The sequence below is a fragment of the Melozone crissalis genome, unplaced genomic scaffold, assembly GCF_028551555.1.
Source record: "Melozone crissalis strain CALT ecotype California unplaced genomic scaffold, PUWL_Pcris_2 ptg000016l_1, whole genome shotgun sequence".
In the NCBI taxonomy this organism is placed as follows: Eukaryota; Metazoa; Chordata; class Aves; order Passeriformes; family Passerellidae; genus Melozone; species Melozone crissalis.
Genome location: NW_026535794.1, coordinates 23,988,899 through 24,010,479, shown reverse-complemented (window position 1 = coordinate 24,010,479; position 21,581 = coordinate 23,988,899). Strand labels below are relative to the sequence as shown.

General features: G+C 36.7%; 1 protein-coding gene across 3 annotated transcripts; it reads left to right on the top strand.

Moving 5' to 3' along the window:
* The first annotated feature begins 605 nt into the window (after positions 1-605).
* On the top strand, positions 606-20,892 carry KRIT1 (KRIT1 ankyrin repeat containing). 3 transcript variants are annotated; one of them, XM_054273790.1, is made up of 17 exons: positions 606-1,152; positions 1,931-2,052; positions 2,430-2,589; positions 3,658-3,750; positions 4,534-4,663; positions 6,763-7,006; positions 7,295-7,410; positions 7,842-7,985; positions 9,106-9,262; positions 9,529-9,636; positions 11,264-11,420; positions 13,539-13,690; positions 14,322-14,488; positions 16,344-16,431; positions 18,095-18,301; positions 18,607-18,723; positions 19,165-20,892. In XM_054273790.1, the coding sequence occupies exons 2-17, from the start codon at positions 1,951-1,953 to the stop codon at positions 19,231-19,233; spliced, it is 2,211 nt and encodes a 736-aa protein (XP_054129765.1). In that variant the 5' UTR covers positions 606-1,152; positions 1,931-1,950; the 3' UTR covers positions 19,234-20,892. The 3 variants fall into 3 exon arrangements, with proteins under 3 accessions (XP_054129765.1, XP_054129766.1, XP_054129764.1); XM_054273789.1 differs by having other exon boundaries at positions 607-1,268; XM_054273791.1 differs by lacking the exon at positions 3,658-3,750 and having other exon boundaries at positions 606-1,268.
* Positions 20,893-21,581: the final 689 nt, after the last annotated feature.

The window sequence follows — 21,581 nt, the reverse complement described above, 5'->3', positions numbered from 1 at the left end:
GGGGGCGTTTCCCGGCTGGCCGGGCGGTGCGGGGCGGGAGATGCTGGGGCGCGGGGCCGCCTCCCGCTCGTCGTCCTCCGGCCGTGCCGAGCCGAGGCAGCGCTGCGGGGCTTCCGATGTCCCCGGCCTCCCTCCTCCCTGGCCGGGGTGGCGCGGCCGGGAGTCCCGGCGGGAGCCGCCCTTCGCCTCCTCCCGGCGGGTCCTGCGGAGGCGGGAAGGGTCGGCGGTGCTGGGAGAAGCCTGGGTGAGGCGTCTGCCTTAGACCGGCAGCTTTTGGAATGGGGCCGCGTTGTCAGCACCTGGGTTTGGTCAGAACCAGTTCGTGGTGGAGCTTTCTGAAGCTGGTTGTGTTTATTGTCACATCCTTACAGCACACCCCTCGCTCCCCACCCCCTTAATCTTCACTTTTTGTTTTCTGGAGTCATATTGCAAGTCTCAGCGCTGTCGGTTTCACAGACATGCTTATTCTGCACTGGATTTAGTGCAGAGCAGTGGCAGAGGGAGTTCCCCCACTGCTTATTCACCTGTCCCGCCACCTGTCATCCAGGTGACCCGGCCGTACCAGTGCGTATATACCAAGCCTATGACCCAAACCCTGTGTATCCAAGCACGTGTAAGGAAACCCAAGGAGGAGATCATTCCCAGCTGTGCATAAGGGATGGGTGTTTCTTTTTCCTTTTAAAATTCTTAATATCCTAAAGTAGGAGCTCTTGTAAGTCAGCATGTTGCTTATTTCATGGTTTTAGATGCTACTGTAAATAGCATACTTAATACTAATGTAAATACTGTAAATTTGCTACTGCAAATCATTAGCTGTTTCTCTCCAGATATTATACTGTTCACATACCATCACTGAATCCTCTAACTAAGGTATTTATCTTAACTGATGGTGAAAATATCCATGCTTGTTATTTACGTTGAGGTTTTTTCGATATCTTTTCAGGTAGTCTTGGTCCCAGGAAAAATACTGGACTAAGGGCATAGGAATCTGAAGACCTCTGTTTCTTCTAGAAGAGGTGGAGAAGCTAGAAACACTAACACTTAAAATATGTGGAGGAATTAATCTGCAAAAAGCATGTGCTTACTGATGCTATGGAATGAAATGGCGTTCATTTGCAGATGAAGAAAATGATCAGCTGGAAGGTGGAAATGGTTAGACATAACCTTCTTTCTGGAAGCTGATATGTGATTTTGCTTTAGGAGGTTTTCCATATAATTTCCGTAAAATTTTGTGATTTTAGGAATTGTCACCTTGGTTTAACAGAAGGGTAAGCAAAGCTTTTTGTTAAATCTAAATGCTTCTATTCATGTTTTTAGAATCTAAAGATGTATTCCTTTTAGAAACTTGATTTGAATTAATTGTGCACCAGTTTGCAGCCCCACTGAAATAAAACTAAGCAAATGAATCCATATTATAGTTTTTTTTTATCAGCTTTGTTACTTGGCTGTAGGCAAGACTGTGTTCTACTTTGCAGGGGGAGATTAAAAGCAGGTATTTTCTTGAAATACATGTGGAACTCATAGAAGTGCAATACTTGTTACAGCACAATTTATAAATCACAGTGCTTGTCACTTTGAAATGGCATTCTTTTTCAATTTCACATCTTTTCCAGAGTTCAAAATTTCTTTGGCCTTCTGTCTGGTTTGCAAAATGGGGAATAGTTACAAAGTGGAAAAAAATACATTGCTTTAATTTTAAAGATGGGTTAGAGAACAAGCTTATTTGTATCAAATCTTTATGACATCCTATTTCCCCCTTTCATGAAAAGGAAGCAGAATTATATCAGCCACTGGCATTTCTCCAGCTAAAAAACAATAAATGAATAATGCAAAGCATCAGTGGATATGAGCACTGCATCCTGAAGTTTAGTGTGCTGTTGGATGTTTTTTTCAGCTGAACCTTTTCTTCCTGTTAATTTATTATTTCCAGTGATAAAGTAAGAAGGAGAGATGGGAAACCCAGAAAACATTGGAGAGGCATACGTTGCTGTGATTCGTCCAAAAAATACTGCTAGCCTCAATTCTCGGGAATATCGAGCTAAATCCTATGAAGTAAAACTATTTCTTTTCTTTATGTATTAGTTATTTGGCTTTTTAAATAGTATAGTAAATAAGTAATAGTATAATGGAAGAGAATGTAGCCTTGTCTTTTACTCTTTAGTCTGCTGCAGAGGTCATTCTGACTTCACCATTCTACTCCTCAACATTTAGTACTCGAATTTTGTTACTGCTTTTACAGTGGCATAGTAATAATAATAATAATAATAATAATAATAATAATAACATTTAGTACTCGAATTTTGTTACTGCTTTTACAGTGGCATAGTAATAATAATAATAATAATAATAATAATAATAATAGTAGTAGTAGTAGTAGTAGTTTTTAAGTTCTGCGCTTAAACTTCTTTGGTTTCATTATTGTTTGAAAGATTTTGCTGCTTGAAGTTCCCATTGAAGGCCAAAAGAAAAAAAGAAAGAAAGTTTTGCTAGAAACTAAGCTTCAAGGAGGCACTGAGATAACCCAGAGCATCTTGGATTATGTATTAGAAGCCACCAAACCAATTTCACCAGCCAATCAGGGTATTAAAGGTAAAACCATTTTAATCTAATATACTATTGATAGCACTAATAAAATGTTTTTTAAATTGGCATGGCAAAGTTGTGCAAAAGCATAAAATTAGTATAAAGAAAGAAGATACATTTTGAGGTTCATCAAAAAAACCTAAGCCAACTATACAGCTAAAACTTTTCGTGTACCTGTGTTTTTCTTTTCCTTCCAACTCTATAAAATGTTTACTAAGTGATTGTTAATAAATGAATATTTGTGTGTGCTGCTTCTTCACCTCAAATTTAGATTTATAGCTAAACTTCCAGTAAACCAGATCAAAGTGACTTTTGCATCCATAACTTAAGCTAAAACTTGACTTTGACTAGAGAACTGACGGATTATAAAGTCAATTGTTCAGGGGACAGTATCTATATGAAAATATTTCTAGCAAAACTGTATCATTTTTTTCCCTTGTTACATAGCTGATCTAACAAAGAACATCTCACTTGTGCTGACAAATTTGTTTTAGCCTGCCTGTTGCATTCCAGGTTGGTATAAAGTAAAATGACTAAAGGACTTCTGGTCTTTGCTGTGGACTTCATCTCTGTTGTTTACGTGGTAAAATATTGCAGGTGGCAATAACTGCAGCTCAGTGGATGTAACAGAGCTAATAATGCAGCAAACACAGAGTAACAGAATTAATACACATAGAGGAATGCCTTCTAAAACCAAATACTCTGTTCCTTACATAGTCTGGAGAGTTTTAATTCGACTCAGTCAGATGGCCCAAGCATTAGTTATGCCCAGCTTAGTTTGTACACTGCTAAAATATGCAGCTGAGGTTGGATAAGTTAAAAAGGACTACAGTCATATAATTTTTCATGTTAATGAGTATATACATGTTTATGTTCTTTAGTTTTTCATATGTATATAAATTTTCTTCACTTTCCTTAGATTTTAGCTCATAATCATAATTTTTTCTTCCTAGAAAGTAGGAAGATTGAGGCTGGTAAGCTTTCAGATAGCCAACTCTAGATTTTTTCTTTGTTTTGATGATTAATTAATTGTTTTGTGGCTTGTCTGTTTTTTGTTTTTAAATAATGTGCTAGGAAAGCGTGTGGTGTTAATGAAGAAGTTTCCTCTAGATGGAGAGAAAGCAGGCCAGGAGGCATCTCTTTACATTGTTCCAACTGTTGTGAAAGGTAACATTGGGCATGATTTATGAAGCTGCACCCATTTTAGCAAAGTTCACTTGAGGGTTCATTTTTTTATATGACATATATAAGTTGTATATATCTATCTCATGGATATGTGATTAAATTTATAATTCTATCTATATAATATATGAGATATTGATATATTTTAATATGATATATGGCTTTTTCTATATTTAAACATTAAAAGTTGCAGGTGCAGGCAGGTGCAAAACTCTCTGAATATTTTAAACTTTGAAGAAGTTACTTAAAATCAAGGAAGAAAACTTTGGTTTAATGTATTGCCTTTGTTTTTGTAACAATAGCACACTTCTGCTTCAAGCAGCATTTGTACATTTGGTTATATTTCAAAACACAGGCCTTGTGTAGAATTTGCTGAATGCAACTCTAAGACATCCTACTCAGTTCAGTATTCTGTACTCAGAGAAGAATAAATAAGTCTCTAAACAGTAAACAGATTCTTTAGAAAGCCAAGGAAATTACTTGTCAAGAAAGTATTTTTAAAAAACATTGAAGTAAAATGTGTCCTTTTGGGGAAACTTCTTCATTTTTGCCTTACTTACAAGACTTGATAAAATCTATCAAATAGATACCATTGTGTATTGCTATGTAAAGATTGTATGTAATTGCTATCAATTATTATTTAGAGAAAATTAAGTCACTCTAGTCTAAAGTTATAGTCTTAATTAGGGATTTGTAACTACAAAAGATGCAGAAGGGAAAATAAGATTCTTCTCATGGATGTGTCTTCAGAGAATGTTTCTTTTTTAGATAATACGAAATACACATACAGTCCTGGATGCCCTGTGTTCTACTGTTTACAAGACATCATGAGAGTCTGCAGTGAATCCAGCACACACTTTGCTACACTTACTGCAAAAATGTTAATTGCCTTGGATAAGTAAGAGACACCATCAGTAAAAATACATTAAAATGAAAACTTTGATATTTTATATCAAAATATAAATATATATTAAAAAGATAATTTGTCAATGTAACACATAGTTTTTATAGCATTCTTGTGGTTAAGAAGGAAATCATCATGGTATTTTCTTCATGTTTATCAGAAATTGAAACCTTGACAACATATTTCTAAAATTCTTTTTTGCAAACTCAAGAATGGTGTGTTTATCTAAATCAAGTAGCTTTTTGGGAGTTCATGCTCACAGTGAATGTTTTGTAAAATCATAATGTTTAATCTTCTGTAAATGACATAATTGTCATTTGAGTGAGAACATTTGCCAGAGTGAAGTAAAAATATCCTGTAATTGTATACCATTAAGATTTGCATTTAAATTAAATCTCCCTATAGAAAGGGAGTGCATCTTCCCCAGACACACAAATTTATTTGCAGTAGGGAATTAACTTTCAGAAAGGTGATTAGTTGTTTAGCCACATTTATAGTAGTTTGAATACATGAACAGGTTTTTTTTTTGTTTTACTGGGGTTTTTTTGTTGTTGTTGTTATTTTGGGGTTTTTTGTTGTTTTGTTTTAATGTACCCTTAACCAAGAAATACCAGGCACACTTGTGTATGAACTTATTTGCAGTAATAAAGTTAGCTGAAACCTCTGGCTAATGTAAAAACTCATGCTACAGGCTATTACCTAAAAGGTTCTGTGTTTAGGGTTTTTACAGTTTATTAGTAGAGTTATAGTATTTCCATATATACCATCATATCAGGTAAATTTATTTGCTGCTTGCTGAATGCCTTCAGGCTCTAAGTTCTGCTTAAAAGTGTTTCAAGCTTCACAAGAACCCTTGGAGGTATAATAGAAAATAGTTTATATTTTTTTATTCTCTATGTACATAATCTGAAACAATCCTTCTCAAAGATTCAAACTGCCATATCTAATTTATTTACCAAATATTTAGAAAAAAGGCCTGAAAATACCTTAGAGGGTGTTTATAGCACAATGACTACAATTTTACTGTTCTTTCTGCCAGGACCATAAGTAAGTGAAGAGAATGCTGATTTTGCAGGACATTATAGCTTGGATTTAGGACTTAAAAATAGGCTTAAGCAAATGCAGAGAACTGCAGATTATCTTCTGCCATCCTTACATATGCTTCTGGGACAGACAAGATCCAAGTGGTCTGTCAGTGGATGTCCCAAGCATGTACTTACTTCTCTTTCTTCTACTTCCAGGCTCAATCACTAAACTGAATTTATTGTATTCCAGCAAAGCACATTTTTACCTCAAGCTTATGAGAAAGCATGTGCAGAAACCTAAATACAAACCTGCCTTTAGACCTTTAATACACCACTTAATATAACACTAAAACAATTTAACAATTTGGTAAGAACGTATTTATCCAAAACTTGAGATGAACAACTTGTCGTGAGCCCTGTGTTACATTGTATATGTAGTGGGAAAAATGCAGCAGGTGTACAGTACTGACTTCCCCTGGTGGCACAGAATAAGAGAGCTCTAAAGCTCTTCAGTACTGTCTGTAGGAGTGCACTGAGAAGAGAATAAACTTCAGGAGAGCTTTATAAAAATGCAGGTGGTAGCCTATGTGAAAAAGACTTGGCAGTTTAAAAACTGGACCTTCTGGTTTGCTGCCTTTTCCTGTCTTTCCCTAATGAAACACGTGAGTTGAAAAGCTTAAGTCAGTACAGACAGTGAAACTCACCCTTAATAAAACAGCTTTAAGTTTCAGAATTTGTTCAGAGTGGTACTGGTAATAAACTGAAAGTAAATGAAATGTTAGTGTGGTTTTGTGGTTATAACCCGTGTTACTGTTAGTGTATAATTTCCTTCTCTTTAAGAGTTTGCATCCACACAGAATTGAGCAAATACAACTGTTAAACTGAGTGTGGTTAACAAATTTCACATTCAGGGAGTAATTTAGTCTTATAAAATTGGCTGTGCAAATTATAATATTTTTTCTTAAATTTAAATATGTGCAATCCCTAATCAAAGAAAATAATGGACAGCATGACCAAAATGATCCTTTTCTACCTGAAAATTAATTACTTGCCCATTCTCTCCTGCAGGTGGTTGGATGAACGGCACACCCAGTCTCACTCCATCCCGGCTTTATTCAGACCATCTCCTCTTGAAAGAATTAAAACAAATGTAATAAACCCTGCCTATGCTATAGAACCTGGTCAAACAGAGAGCTCATTGCACATGGGTTATACTGCCCTGGAAATAAAGAGTAAAATGCTGGCATTGGAGAAAGCAGATATGTGTATCTATAATCCTTTGTTTGGATCTGACCTTCAGTATACCAATAGGGTAAGAACTATATTTTCATTTTGTATTTGTGAAACAGACATACATTTTCATTTTAGAGTTCATTCAATTATTTGATAAGAGTGTGTGCTCACATCAGAGTTGTTTATTTAGCAGTAAGTGTGCACTAGTTTTTCAAATCCTCATATTTGATCATAATTCTCTTTCATTATAAAATGTTATTATAAAATAACTTTGGTTTTAAGAGAACACCTGACTGGAATGGGGCATTGTGTAGCCAAATCTCAGTAACATATTTTTTCAGTTGTGTTTAAATTTATGTCTTCACAGGTTGACAAGGTGGTAATAAATCCATACTTTGGCCTTGGAGCCCCAGACTATTCAAAGATTCAGATTCCCAAAAGAGAAAAGTGGCAACGTAGCATGAGCAGTGTCACAGAGGACAAGTATTATGTTACATTCCGTTTTCATTAATGGATAATTTTGTTTTGTTTTATTTTACAGTAGCACTTGGTAGACTTAAAATGAGATTCCTATTACTTTATGCTTCACTGTAGAAATACATATTTTAAATGAAATTCTACTTGAAATCTTAAAGTACTGAAACACAACAGTTAAAGGATCAATCAAGAAAGGTGTAAATTATAAACATTAGAGAAGCATTTCTTACTCTAATAAATACAGCTGTGGCTTGATTTCTGCATGACAAAAAACTTATTTGTATGAATACTGGCACATTTTAGCTGCATGAACTTCTCTTTTATTCTTCATGTAGATCTATGGTTAGTGCTATGTTAGTTAACTTTTAAAAGTTGATGTTCTCAACAATTGTAATATTCTGAATGGTGTTTTTCCTGCTTCCCCTTTTAATTCCTAGGGAACACCAGTGGGTAGATGATTTCCCTCTTCACCGCAGTGCTTGTGAAGGAGACTCTGATTTACTAAGCCACCTTCTGGATAAAAAGTTTTCTGTTAATCAGTTGGATAGTGACCACTGGGCACCAATCCATTATGCATGCTGGTGAGTCAAGCATAGTTTTGCCAGTCAAGTGCATTCTAGCTGTCATGATTCTTTAGTGCTTCATTTATGTAATTTATCAGCCTCCAAAAGAAAAACTGAAAAAAAAACCCTCTAGAGTTTTTATGCTTTCATTATAATGTATGCTAGTGTTAAACTTCTGAAGAGAAGCATTGCTTCAGGTTTTGAGATAATTTTAATTTGAATGGCTTTTGGGGAGACCAGTTGTGGAGATCCTGTCATCACTTACTTACTGCCTCTTGTATCTCTCCTGACTATTCTAATTCCTGTTGGAGGCACTGGGTCTGCTTTAGCATGGTAACTTTCACAGTCTGTGTTGGCTTAAGCCTGTGAGCAGTTTTACAGCACAGCAGTAGCTGAGCTGAGCATGTTTTGGTGCTGGACACACTTTAAGTGGGAAGCTGGACTAAGTGATTTACAGAGGTCAACATGTCTGACTATAACTCTGTGATTTAATCTGTAAGTCTCCTTGAAAGCTTTTTTCAGTCATAAAAATGCTTTTGTTTTATCTTCATGGAAGTTAGTCTTTGGTATATATAGTGGTCAGTATGTCTGATGATAGGAATAATGGGAAAATCAAACTTGATTTAAAAAAGCCCACATTCTTACTTGCTTTTTAGTGTTTGTCAGAAAGTTTGTAAATACTTTATACATCAAATATACACAAGAGTTACCAGTTATAAGCATGGGGGTTAAGAATCTTCAGGATCCATCTGTGTGACAAGCAGAAGCTGAACTCTGATTCTCACACTGATTATTTTTTTCCAGACAAAGCTGGACTCTGTTCTGCCATGACTGAATTGCTGCAATTACCCAAACTTAGCTAGCTTAAAGCAAGGTTCTGTGTGTCTATCATGAATCCAGTCAATGGTTACTAGACCAGTAATTACCAAAGACGTGTAGAACTGATATTAATTTCTACAAACTTAATTATGTTCAATTGTATCTGGTGTAATTTGAAAGCTAAAAACTCTTCAGTGTGGAAAAAGCCACACTTTTTCATAAATAAGACCATCTGAAAAAACTTTTTTCATAATTAGGAACATCTGAAAAGAATTATTATGTATTTGCTGTGTCTGTTCTGATTTAAATATGTCTGTAGGTATGGAAAAGTTGAAGCCACTCGAATGCTGTTGGAGAAAGGGAAATGCAATCCAAATCTTTTGAATGGTCAACTTAGCTCTCCTCTTCATTTTGCTGCTGGAGGTGGGCATGCTGAAATAGTACAAATTCTACTAAATCATCCCGAAATTGACAGAGTAAGTCCTGTTTGTGTATAGAAATAGCAGATTTAGCAACAATTTCTAGCTTGTCTATGAGAAATATTTCGGTGTCAGATTAATGATTTTGTGTAGCAATTACTGAAAAATGGTTAGATGTTTTTGATTACCTCTGCTTTTCCCAGTGTGTATCAATTAAATGTTTGAACTCTGGTCTCAAGGATTTTAATTATCTCAAAAATATGTGAATATTTACCTGCCTCCAGTGAAATCAATGTAGAATTGGTGTTTCTGTTTGTTTGTAGCACATCACTGATCAACAAGGAAGATCTCCACTGAATGTCTGTGAAGAGAACAAACAAAATGAGTGGGAAGAAGCTGCAAAACTACTGAAGGAAGCCATAAATAAACCTGTATGAGTTTATTTTCTAAATATTTTAAAGTTTATAATTAATTTACACCTTATCTTTTAGAAGAGATGGAGTCAGTTCCAGCTGTTACTGGAAATGTGCAGCACATTGAAATTGTTAGTGTAACTATTGGCAAACTGGCATTTTGTCTCTTTAAATGTTTCTGCTCTGTTCCATGGCTCAAGAAATACATGTAAGACATGTAAACATGATGCCCCAATTTATTTGTAGGAGAATCACATCAGCTACTGATTTTATGTCTAATTTTGATCATGCATCCATCAGCTTTCTTTATGCATTATTATATGTTGATAAGCAGGAGCATTCACCTGACTAAATGTAGGCTTCTATGAAATAGGCTTTTCATCAGCTAAAGCCTCAGTGCAGGCTTCCTGGGCAGCCAGTGGGGATTTAGCCAGGATAGGAAACAAAATTTACAATGCAATTTCTCTTACCCTGAAGTAGATTTAAAATTAGTCAAATGATATAAACCCACTTGTTTCTTTTCTTTGACTTCAGCTGCAACCTATCCCTGTAAGTAGGTGGTACTAAACCTGTCAGTTTTTCAAGATGTTTTAAATTATCTTCATTTCACTCTGCATGAATGATTTCCAAAATAATTAAGGAAGGAACTGACCTTCATTTTAAGGATCTTATTGTGCCGTAGATCATGTGATGGTGTGTCTAATGACTCTAAAGACTAATGGACATGTTTTAAGTACATTTCAGAGTGTAATGTGTGATGCTATGTTGTCACTTATTGCTATTTAATTAATACAAGGTATAAATTCTCCTATAAACTTCTGCAGTAGGAATGACAGTGACTACTGAAGCAAAAATAGACTGATGTTTTCCATTCTGACCTCATTTTCAATCAGTTGCCATTTTCCAAGCCGTCCATCTTTTTTTTCCAGAAGTTTTTAGGAACTCAATTCTTGATGACCTAGTAGATTTGAGGAAGAGAAATAACAAATTCCTGAAATGTTTTTATTCAAGCAGCTGAAACATCCAATCAGTTACAGAAAGGAAAACAAGACACTTCTTAGATTTATGACTTGTGCATGTATGCTTTAGGCACCTGATTTATGTTTATGTATGTCTTTCAGGAGACATGCTGGGGGCTCATGCAATTCAGTGAAAACTATGGGAGTTCTGAAGGGGAAAATGATTATTTATAATATTTATTTAGATTCTATTACAGGAGCACTATAAGATTTAGTGAGATTGTATTCTTGTAGGTTCTGAGTAAAGGGTGGTGCTTCCCTCTAAAAATAAGTCTTTTTAGTATAGGGTGGAAAAATTCATAACCTGCCAGTAATAGCAAAGTGAACATTTTGGGATGTGCATAGGCAGCTGAGCCCAGATCCCTCAGGGAACTTTTAAATACCTACTTGCCTTTGAGTTCAACAGAGGTCCTCAGAATAGCAGCAAGATCTTTCTTGGAGTTACTGTTGTAAAAAACACAGTATAAGAACTTGCACAGAACATGAAACAAGCAATTTGGGTCAATAATAAATATGTACGAGTTGTGCAATGTTCTTTTTCCCAACATTATAGATGTTGCTGATAAAAACACAAACAGAAAGGATTTTAACAAATGGTTTGTGTAATGTGTTCCTGATTTCTGTAGTATGAGAAGGCACGGATTTATCGTATGGATGGCTCGTATCGCTCTGTGGAGCTGAAGCACGGAAACAACACAACTGTCCAGCAGATAATGGAGGGCATGCGCCTGTCCCAGGAAACTCAGCAGTACTTCACTATCTGGATCTGTTCTGAGAACCTCAGTAAGTAAAAGGGACAGTGGTTATACTTGAGGGTTTATCATAGTTTATTTCTCTGCCTATAGGAGAAAGTAATGCTGTCTTAGGAGAGTAGGAAGCATCCTCTCTGACAGGCTTCACAGCCTGATGTCCTCAAACTGCTTTCAGAGCTGTGGAGAGCTTCTGTTTTAGCTTTTACTTTGGGTACCCTCAGTAGGTCTGACTGTATCATTCTGGCACCTATCATGTATTTCATCCAGGAAGATGTGGCTGTTCCAGGTTGCCTTTCTGTTACAGGGCACCTTGCCTGTCATAGGCCTTTCTAGTAGCTTATCCTGGATTTATCCATAGTTTTCTTCCCAGACTGAGTTTGGATGCATGTAGTTGTTTTACCAATGTTTAGTCTTTTTAAAACTACAAATTAAAGTAAGATGATTAATGTTTTTTCTTTAGGTCCTTTAATCATATGAATTTTCCTGTGGTTTGCACCAAAATAATTTTTGATACACAAGTTTCAAATATATTTGATGGGAGAGAATTCTGATGTAAAATGTCTTGTTTATATTTATGGTATTTTTTTGTATTTCTGATCTAAATAAAAAGATGTTATAGTTTTTATTTGATATATATACTAGAAGATAAGTAGAAGCCCAAAAGAGTCAACGAGTGTGGTTGGGTATTTTTCAGAGAATGTGGTCAACAGTACTGCTGCAACATGATAGCTATGGGACACCTTGTGGATTACAAAGCTCAGTTGTGGTTTGTGGATGGATACTGTGTTGAGAGTGTCATTAACACAGAAGCCTTGCATTTAAAACTTTATTTACTGTTGCCAATGCTACAGTGGTATTTTTACATATTTTTTTACAGTAGCTCTAATTATTGCAGGAAATATTTTCTTTATTTTTCTTTAATCTTTTTCTTCCAGTGTCACACCATTGGCCTTTTTACTTTGCTGTATTGCCACATGACTACTGAACCCTCAGCTAAACATAGATGTTAATGTGAAGAAAAGGAAGTGTTTGAGGGTTAAAGTCTTGCTGCTTTTGCCTTTTCTAAATATGTATGTAATGTTTTCCTAGAATCATTGAGGTATTTGAGGAGAAGAGATCGCTGATAAATTGTTTGTGTAACAACAAGTAATTCTCCAGATATTTAGCCTAGATTTGAAAATGAGCTCCTGATTCATGGCTTCAAACAACTAATGGACAAGTTTCATTATAAAGTATGTTGCAGTTTGTGTACAACTGTAAGGACAGTAGGTTTCTTGCTTGTGGAACAGATGATGCTTTTGTGTGTTTGAATGTAAGATGGATAAGTTAAATGAACAGATTGTTCCCAGTGAAAGATGTTGTGCTATAATGTATCCATTTACACTTTTCACATGATGTGAAATGGCACAGTGTGAAATAGGTTTAGGCAGATGGAGCTTCCTAAACCTCACTCCTAGGAAAAGGCAAGTGATAACCCAAGGACAGGCAGGGTGAGTGAGTAAGCCAAAGATGCAGACTCTAGTACATAACAGGGCTGTAGCTGAAAGCTCTGTATCAATTTCTCAGCTCTCAAATACACAAGAGAACATGAAACATTGATTGACTTTAGCCTGTTAAGAATCAAGACATTTTACAGATTACAAAGAACAATGTCTTCTGAAAAGAAGAATGTCTGTTCTGAAAAGTTTATGGTTTTTATATATATACAAAAAGGGCAAATACATTTATAAGATAAATTATATCTGTATTTTTCTGTCAGAAATAAGATTAATGGACTTTATATTTTTCTGTATTTCTCTACAATAATAGAGACAAGAGTCTCTCAAGTTTTATTATTGTGTTTTTAAGGCCAATCTTGGTACTCCATTAATTTTAAAATAGCACTTCACTCCTGAGAAACGGAAAATAACAAAGTTTAAACACTATGGCATGTAGTAAATTGATGCTAAGAGTTTTGTCAAGAAATCCATATTTTCAAAACCTTTTCTATACAGCAGTTTAGAAAACATAGGAAAATGCTTGTTAATGAGTCCTCAATTTCAGGTACTCTGGGTTGGGTGCAGCAATTAATTATGTGTATATATGTGTGTGTGTGTATGTGCTGGGTTATTCTGTTTCTTTATTTGGAAACAAACCTGTTATTTTTCAGGTCTCCAGCTGAAGCCATATCACAAGCCTTTGCAGCATATTCGAGACTGGCCTGAAATATTCACTGAACTGACAAACTTGGATCCTCAAAGGGAAACTTCACAGCTTTTCCTGAGAAGGGATGTGAGACTTCCACTGGAAATAGAAAAAAAGGTCAGCACTTGGAAGTGAATGAAAATATGGTCAGACTCACAACACTTGAACCATCAACACTCAGTGTGTATACTGACTGTAGTAATTTCCACACTTATTTAAACCTGACATCTCCTTTTCTATAATGGTTTGAGTTTTCACATTCTTCTCTTCCTCTCTTGCCTTCCTGCCATCTCTTTGTTCTCTCTCTATCACCCTCTCAGTTGGGTTTATCCAATGTCTCCATGTGTCAGTCTCTGTCTGTCATACAGCTAAAAACAACCTGCCTGACTTTATTCCTTGTGCTGTTTTTCAGTTATTTAATTGGTCCATTTCAATGGTATTATTCAAACATATTACCAAAAATGAATTTATTGAATTTATTACCAAAAATGAATTTATTATTTATCTGTGAACTTTTTGATTGGGCATGGTGTGCTAGTTGCCTTTTATTTGTGTGTTAGATCAGTGAAGTGTTGAAGTAAGTCAATGAAAAACAATGCTTCTATTACAAAGCACCACTAAAATGTACACTTCAGTCAGGATCACACCTTTGTTTTCTGTCTCTGAATCAGTGAGAAATGCAATTCATAGTTTCTAAGCTTACTTTCCTTTTTACAAAGAAATAATATTATTTAAATCTTTTTAACAGATTGAGGATCCCTTGGCTATTCTTATACTTTTTGATGAGGCCAGATATAATTTACTGAAAGGTTTTTATACATCACCTGATGCAAAACTGATTACACTGGCAAGTCTGCTTCTACAAATAGTCTATGGAAATTATGAGAGCAAGAAACATAAACAGGGCTTTCTAAAGTAAGTATGTGTTTAAAATTTAAAATTATGGGTTAGATTAAGTATTTTTAGATAACACTTCCTATGGAACCCTGAAACCTTAGGTATGATATATTTGTTGGTTTTCTTCATCACTAAGCTATAGTTCACAGTAATCATGTAACCCTTATAGCATTAATGGAAGTTGGGCATTGTGTGTGAAAATGTATTAATCTTAATTACTGTAGTCCTAGACAGAGGGGTGGAGGTTCTGTAGTGTGTGACAGCTGTCCTGAGATACAGTAATACCAAAATAAACAAGAGTATTTATTGAAGGGTTCTGACAGGACTGAGGCCTTGAGCAATGTTGAAGAAACATCTTACTATGGCAGTTGGACCAATGTCTGGGATTGATTTTCCCTCTTTGCACAGACCATGCAGTGATATTGTGTCTCTTCTGTCATTTGTAGGAGAAATGCTGTACTAAATTAGCCAAACCCATAGCACCAGTAGGGCTCAGCCAGATGGTATTTTTCTCTCCCCTTCTCTCTGCGTGCCAGCAGAACAGTAGCTGAGCTATTTTGGGATGGCTTGTTCTTCCCACATACATTTCTGCAGCAGTATCTGAGCCCATGAGGATTCCAGTTCTCTTCTGTGTGCACCTTCACCCCCTGCTGTTTCCACCTCACTTCATTCATGGAACAGCAGCTGTGCTGTTCTGGAATGCTGCTATGCTTCTCATCTTCTCTTTTTCACAGCATCAGCTGAGCTGCCCTGGCCTGATGGGCTTTTGCATGTATTGTCCTGCAGTTGCACAGCCAGTCAATGGAGCATGAGGGCAACAGGATTTAAGTGGCACTGCCCTCCTGTACGAGTGTGCAGCTCAGTGCAGCTGAGTTTTGTATGAAACTACTCCCTGCTGCCTCCCAGCAGCTGCAGGGTGGTGCTCCTCTCCACACTGAGGCCTATCAGCACTGTGGCTCCAAATTCATCCTGCTCAGTGGAAATGTTTGGCTCTACAGACAGGACTACCTGCAGTGATAGGTTGGGCTAGATGAAAAGCCATCTGGACATGCTTTCCATCCACATTCACATAATTCTTCTTCATACAGATGAGGAGTTTCATAATCTGTTTTTCTTTTTGTAGTAGACATAAATGTTCATTAAAAGACTGGTAATTCCAAAAATACATCCCTAGTTATTGTTTGTATGAGAGTATCCTTGACCTTAAAGATATGATAGACTGTCCTGTGCAGGGTTTTTGCTTGGCAGAGCATATATACTGCCAAATACAGTTTAAACAGCTTACATCACTAGGTCTTGAGACTGTCTTAATTGTACATGAAAGCAAACTAGTAAAGGCTTGCATTCTTTTTAGGTTTTTTTGTTTCCTACATTTTGGGTTTTTTAAAAAACGCAGTTGATGTAAGTAGCTTCTCTTTCATGTCATGTAATATATAACTTCAACATGGAAATTAATTGGGCTGAGTCCTTGGTAGTGCTGACTGCAGGAGTGGAAGGAAGAGTATCTACAGTCTGTCATATTTTCTGAGTATGTGATATGCTGATTTAAATGGCATTTTGTATATAATTCTGGCTTCCAACCTGGAATTCACCAAACTGCTCTCTAGCCAAGTGTGAGTTGTGTGTTCTGTTGGCATTTTCTCTCCATGCCCTGTCCATGATGTGTGACACAGAGTGTATAATGTAAAGCTGGATCTTCATTAACGGTGCAGAATTGCAGTGTATCTTAGGAAACCATCTCATCTGAGAGGCAAGATGGAGTAGGAGCTGACTGTCTAGCTCAGTATATGACTTGAAGGTACACTGTGGCAGACATTGTTCTTTTTTCTTGCTTTGTTTAGTGAAGAAAGATTTTGTTCCTCTTTTCTCTTAGTGAAGAAAATCTTAAATCGATCGTACCAATAACTAAACTAAAAAGCAAAGCTCCTCACTGGACAAACAGGATACTTCATGAATACAAGGTAAGATAACATTTTGGACTATTTGGTTGTCAATTAATGAACAGAAATACTGGTATAAAAAGCTAAAAATGTGTATGCTCTGAATTTTTGGGATGGGTTGTTGGAATATATTTCTTGTACAGATACAGATCTCTTTGTTAGAAGTAAATGTGTTTGTTATCTGTTCATTCACCTTCAATGCCCTGTATTGGGCATAATTCCAATTCGGGCATAGGTGTGAAAAAATCTACTCTGATTTAAATTTCCATGTCTGCTTGTAGCAATAGATCCCCAAAGTCCTTTTTGTCAGTGTAACTTGTATCTTAAGGGCCAGGTAGTGCTGCTGATGTGCATGTGCACACACACACAGACACACACCCACCCACAAGCTCCTTTGTTTAGAGCAGTTCACTGAGCAAAAGTTTTAAATTTTTTGCATATGGGCTGCTTGTGTAAAAATGCATCTAACTGAGGGCTGTGTGTTCCAAATGAGGTCAGATTAAATTTGTGGTCTTCACAAGTAATTGTGGAAAAAGTGAGGTATGTCAGAAGAAGAAGTGTACCAGCTGATGTGCATCACTAAAGGCAGCTGCCAGGAAACATTGCAGAGGCCCCTAGTGAATGTTTTCAAACCTTGCTCCTCTTTTTGAGATGAGATTACTCAGTCATAAACTTCCTTTTGGTGCTCACACCTTTTTTGTCAGAAATTAGCAGATCATTCCTATTCTTTCTAATAAAGATGAAGGAGGGGGTGATGGTCTAAGACTATGGTGTAGCAAAGTCATCTACTCTGTCATCAAATCATATGTAAGAATGAGCATTGTTTTCTTGACTTCTGCTTTTGAGACATTATTTTGGGGTGTGGGGCATGGGGAGAAGAGGAAAGAAGTTGCAGTCTTTTGTTCTGAAGATTTTACATGTTAGAAATGGCTGTGTGGAATTCAGGCAAGCTGTAGGGCAGGGTATGGATCCAGAGAGGCTGATCCTGTCTACCACACCCACAGTCATGGCCCCCTAAGTGTTGAAGATTTGTGTTCTTCCTTGTGTCTGTGCCATCTGATCTTGTCCACGGCCCAGCCAATTTTTTATTTGTTAGAGTGGTTGTTACCATTCTGGTTTAAGGAGCATTCCAGCAATAGTTTGTTCTGGCTGCTGCACTTTACTGAAGAGGAAGGAACAGAAGCCTGTCTCATTCTGAACAAAGGCTCCATTAATGAAAAGAGATCTGCACCTCTCTTTTGCTTAGAAAAGAAAAAACAATCCATGTTTTTGGAAGGGGGTACTTGCTCATCTTACCATGTCTCACTGGATTGGACTCCTTAAAAGAAGGAAGAATACCTACTTTTAAGGATTGTGATGCATTTGGTGTCAGATGGGTGCATAGCTGCTGATCCCAAGTCCCAGTTACTTCTGGGAGAGACAAAGCTGTGGGGCCCTTCAGAGGTTGTGTGTCTGTGCTCAGATTTCCAAGGCTCTTACAGGTATCTGGGTTTTGCCTCAGTCTCTTCTAGCACTTGAGCCTTTCCATGGCTCCAAGGTTTAATTTAGCTGTAGGAAGATGGTTGATGGGAAGGCACTTTGGAAATAAGCATTAAGTAGGAATTGCACTGAACAATGGATTTTCTTCAATCAGTCACAACTGTTTGGAAGGACTTGTTGACTGCCATTGTTTCTTTATTTTTAGAATCTCAGCACCAGTGAAGGTGTCAGTAAGGAGATGCATCACCTTCAGCGCATGTTCTTGCAGAATTGCTGGGAAATTCCTACTTATGGAGCAGCTTTTTTCACAGGACAGATATTCACCAAAGCAAGTTCAAGTAGCCATAAAGTCATCAAAGTGTATGTAGGAGTAAACGTAAAAGGGCTGCACCTCCTCAACATGGAAACAAAGGTCAGCTTAAGTGAACTGCCAGTGATAACTATAAAACTTCATTCTCTTCTCTTAAATCTTTGTACTAGAAGTGATTTCCTATCCAACTGTTTAGTTGAACTTGACTGAAAATTTCCAAGATTTTAAGGTCTTTATAAGTCACCAACAAAGTCTTGTATTTTTTCATTTTACTACTTTATGAGCTACAACTGTGTTGTGGAACATAGTGGTTTAAGTCTGAATTCTGTCTTTGTGAATGAAGGGAAGTTCAGTGTGCAAGTATGGAGGATATTTTCTGAGTGACAGTTTCCTACATTTGGTCATAGGCTTTACTCCTCAGCCTAAAGTACGGTTGCTTTATGTGGCAGTTGGGAGATGGAGATACGTGTTTTCAAATCCACAGTCTGGAAAACAAAATGAGCTTTATTGTACATACCAAACAGGTAAGCACTATCATTTTACATCCTTTATGTTCAATTCTTTTTTTCCTAAATTAGATACACAAGCCTCTGTTCTCTTGAGATTAACCACCCTTGCATAGTATAAAAAAACCCTAAGCCCAGCCCCCACAAAAATTATTTTAAAAAAATGTTTGCTTGTTTTCTTAGCATGTGACACCTTCAGAATTCAAAATACATAAAATGCATCTATAATCATTAGGATAAACCTTTTGTTTAATTGAAACTGTTTCTTGCATATACCTAATCCCTCATTCTCTTAGATTGATTCCAAATATAATGAGTTTCAGAGAGCTGGAGCCACTGACTCTGTGATCAAAAGTAATGGAGTTTGAGATTGGACAAAGCTGAGAATTGCTTTTGTCATGTGCTTGATTGTCATAGTTCTGAAATATTGATAGAGTTGAATTGCATCCCTTTACATAGGCAGGACTGGTTGTAAAGCTCCTGATGAAATTAAATGGCCAGCTAATGCCAACTGAAAGAAACGAGTGATGGAAATGAACAAGAGTTACGAGATGGCATCCAATGGCTGAGCAAAAAACAACTTGTTCCTCCTCGTGACAGGACTTCCATGTATATGAATTTTACACAATAGAAAAGTCAATTTGTACAGTTTTTTAACTTTGTACAGAAGCTGCATGGTTTATTTTTTTAAAAAAACTATACAACATATCTATTATTTTTATAAGTATTTTTGTGTTTCATATATTAACTATTGTAGGGCTTGAGCTTAACCAGTAAAGCTGATGAAATCTAAATGGTTTACCAAGTTTGACGAGCATGAATCCAGTCAAGCTGTTGTTCCCAGAGAAATATGGGACTACCAGTGCCATTAAGCAAGTCTCAGTTAACCTATTTACCTTTAATTGTGTCATTGTGTGGAACATCAAGGAGGTGGTATATGTTGCAGTATTTTGTAGATACCCTCTATTTTTAAGATACTATTGATAAATATGCTTAAAAGACCAGTTAGACCTTTCGGCAACTACTTTTGATAAACTCTTTTTTTTTATTTGGTTTCTGACAAACATTTTAGCTCGCTTTATTTTTACTCTTAACTTTCTCATACTTTGTATTCGTATTTATTCTAAAATACTGCATGAGGATGCCAGAAGGGAAATACTTTAAGTCATTCAGAAGCCATATTGAATGTTTAGCATGCTTGTTTTGTAAAATGGATTTTTACTTTTGCTGTGCAATATAAAATGTATGTATGGAGGAGAGGGAGACAGGGACTTACAGATGAACCTTACTCAGAGGACTTCAGAAAGTTTTATAAATCCTACCCTGGATTGCAACACATATGCAGTAACAAAAGCTTATACAGGAGGTACTAAGTTATTTCTCTTAAATTAATTTTCTTACTAATTAATTCAGTTTCTTCAGGCTAAAAGCAGTGCAGGATGCAGGAATGAAGATGACAAAGAAGAAACTGTTTGTAAGCATTCTGTCTGCTCTTTGTAGAGTCAGGGTTGGGGCTCCACAAGTTGGGTCCCAAGTGTAAGGTGGGATTCTATGCAGTCTGAAACATATCCTTGTACATTAAAATAGAATCTGTAACACAAATCTTTGAAGTTTCTGGTTGTATTTCAGGGTTATAAGTGCACTTGACTATTTCTTCCGTGTAAACTGCATGCTAAAAACAGTGTGCAATATTTTGTAAAGAAAAGCTTTTATAAAAAACAAAAATTAGCACTTGCCTCTAAGTTTTCAAATAAAGCTAAAATGAATGTAAAGAACTGTGCTGTTGTATAGTAACTTTACTCATACCTTACTAGTAACTGCAGTTTAAGAAATTTAAGTGGTAAGCTGTTTAAAACATGAACAGGAAACTTGTATTTTGTATTCTTCTTAGCAAGCTGTACTTTTCTACTTAAACTTCACAGGCCTAAATTTTCATGGATTGTTATGATTTATTTAAGGTAAATAATGCAACAGTCAGGTTCTTCATTGTGCATCCCTGCTATCACTTGGCACTGGTATCAGAAATACATTTCTCTACATAGCACTTTCTTGTGAAAATAGAGGAAAATGTTAGGAAGGTATGTCAGTTGCCTATATAACTATACTATCAATATGCCTTACTGCTGTATAGTCATTTCTGCTAAATTCTTATTTATTACTCCCTAATAAATTGTTTGCAACAAGTCATACTTGGTGTTTCTATTTTTATAGCCAGCATGAAGGTGCCATCAAATGTTACACCAATGTTACACAAATGTTCACCCAGCAGGTGTTATTACCAAAGGGCAGTAGTGTGGTAGTTTGTAACAGGCTCATCTTTGGAAGGTATGTAAGAAGAGCATCAGAGAGGACCAGAGGAAGAGTCCCATCATGACTCTAAATTAAAGTAGTGCACCTTGGAAACTGCTCAGGAATTTACCAGGAACCTGGAAACTTCATTTTGGCAGGACAGAGGTTTGTAGATGTTGCATATCAGTGGAGCCACTGAGCAGCAAGAGCCCAAGTCTGCAGTCCCAGAGGCTCCTGGCACCTGGGTACACAGGAGCTTGCACTGCCCACCCTGCTGGGGCAAGGCAGCTGTGTGCTCTCCTTTCATCTGGAAGCAGGGAAATAAAAACTGGGAACAGAGAGAAATCCAACACCACTGAGACAGACCATTAATAAGAACCCTCATATCACTACCAAGAAAACCAATGAAAATGAGGTGCAAGATGGGCAAAGCTGACACTTGTGCCTTTGTAAACATGAGATGCCCACCTACACTCCATCTAACAAGCACATTCTTAAAAAGCAAGAACCTGTACAGCTGCCAAAAGCAAAGATTTGAGCAGAACACTCAGCAAGGTCCTGTAAGGCAAAAGAGTAACCGAGAACTT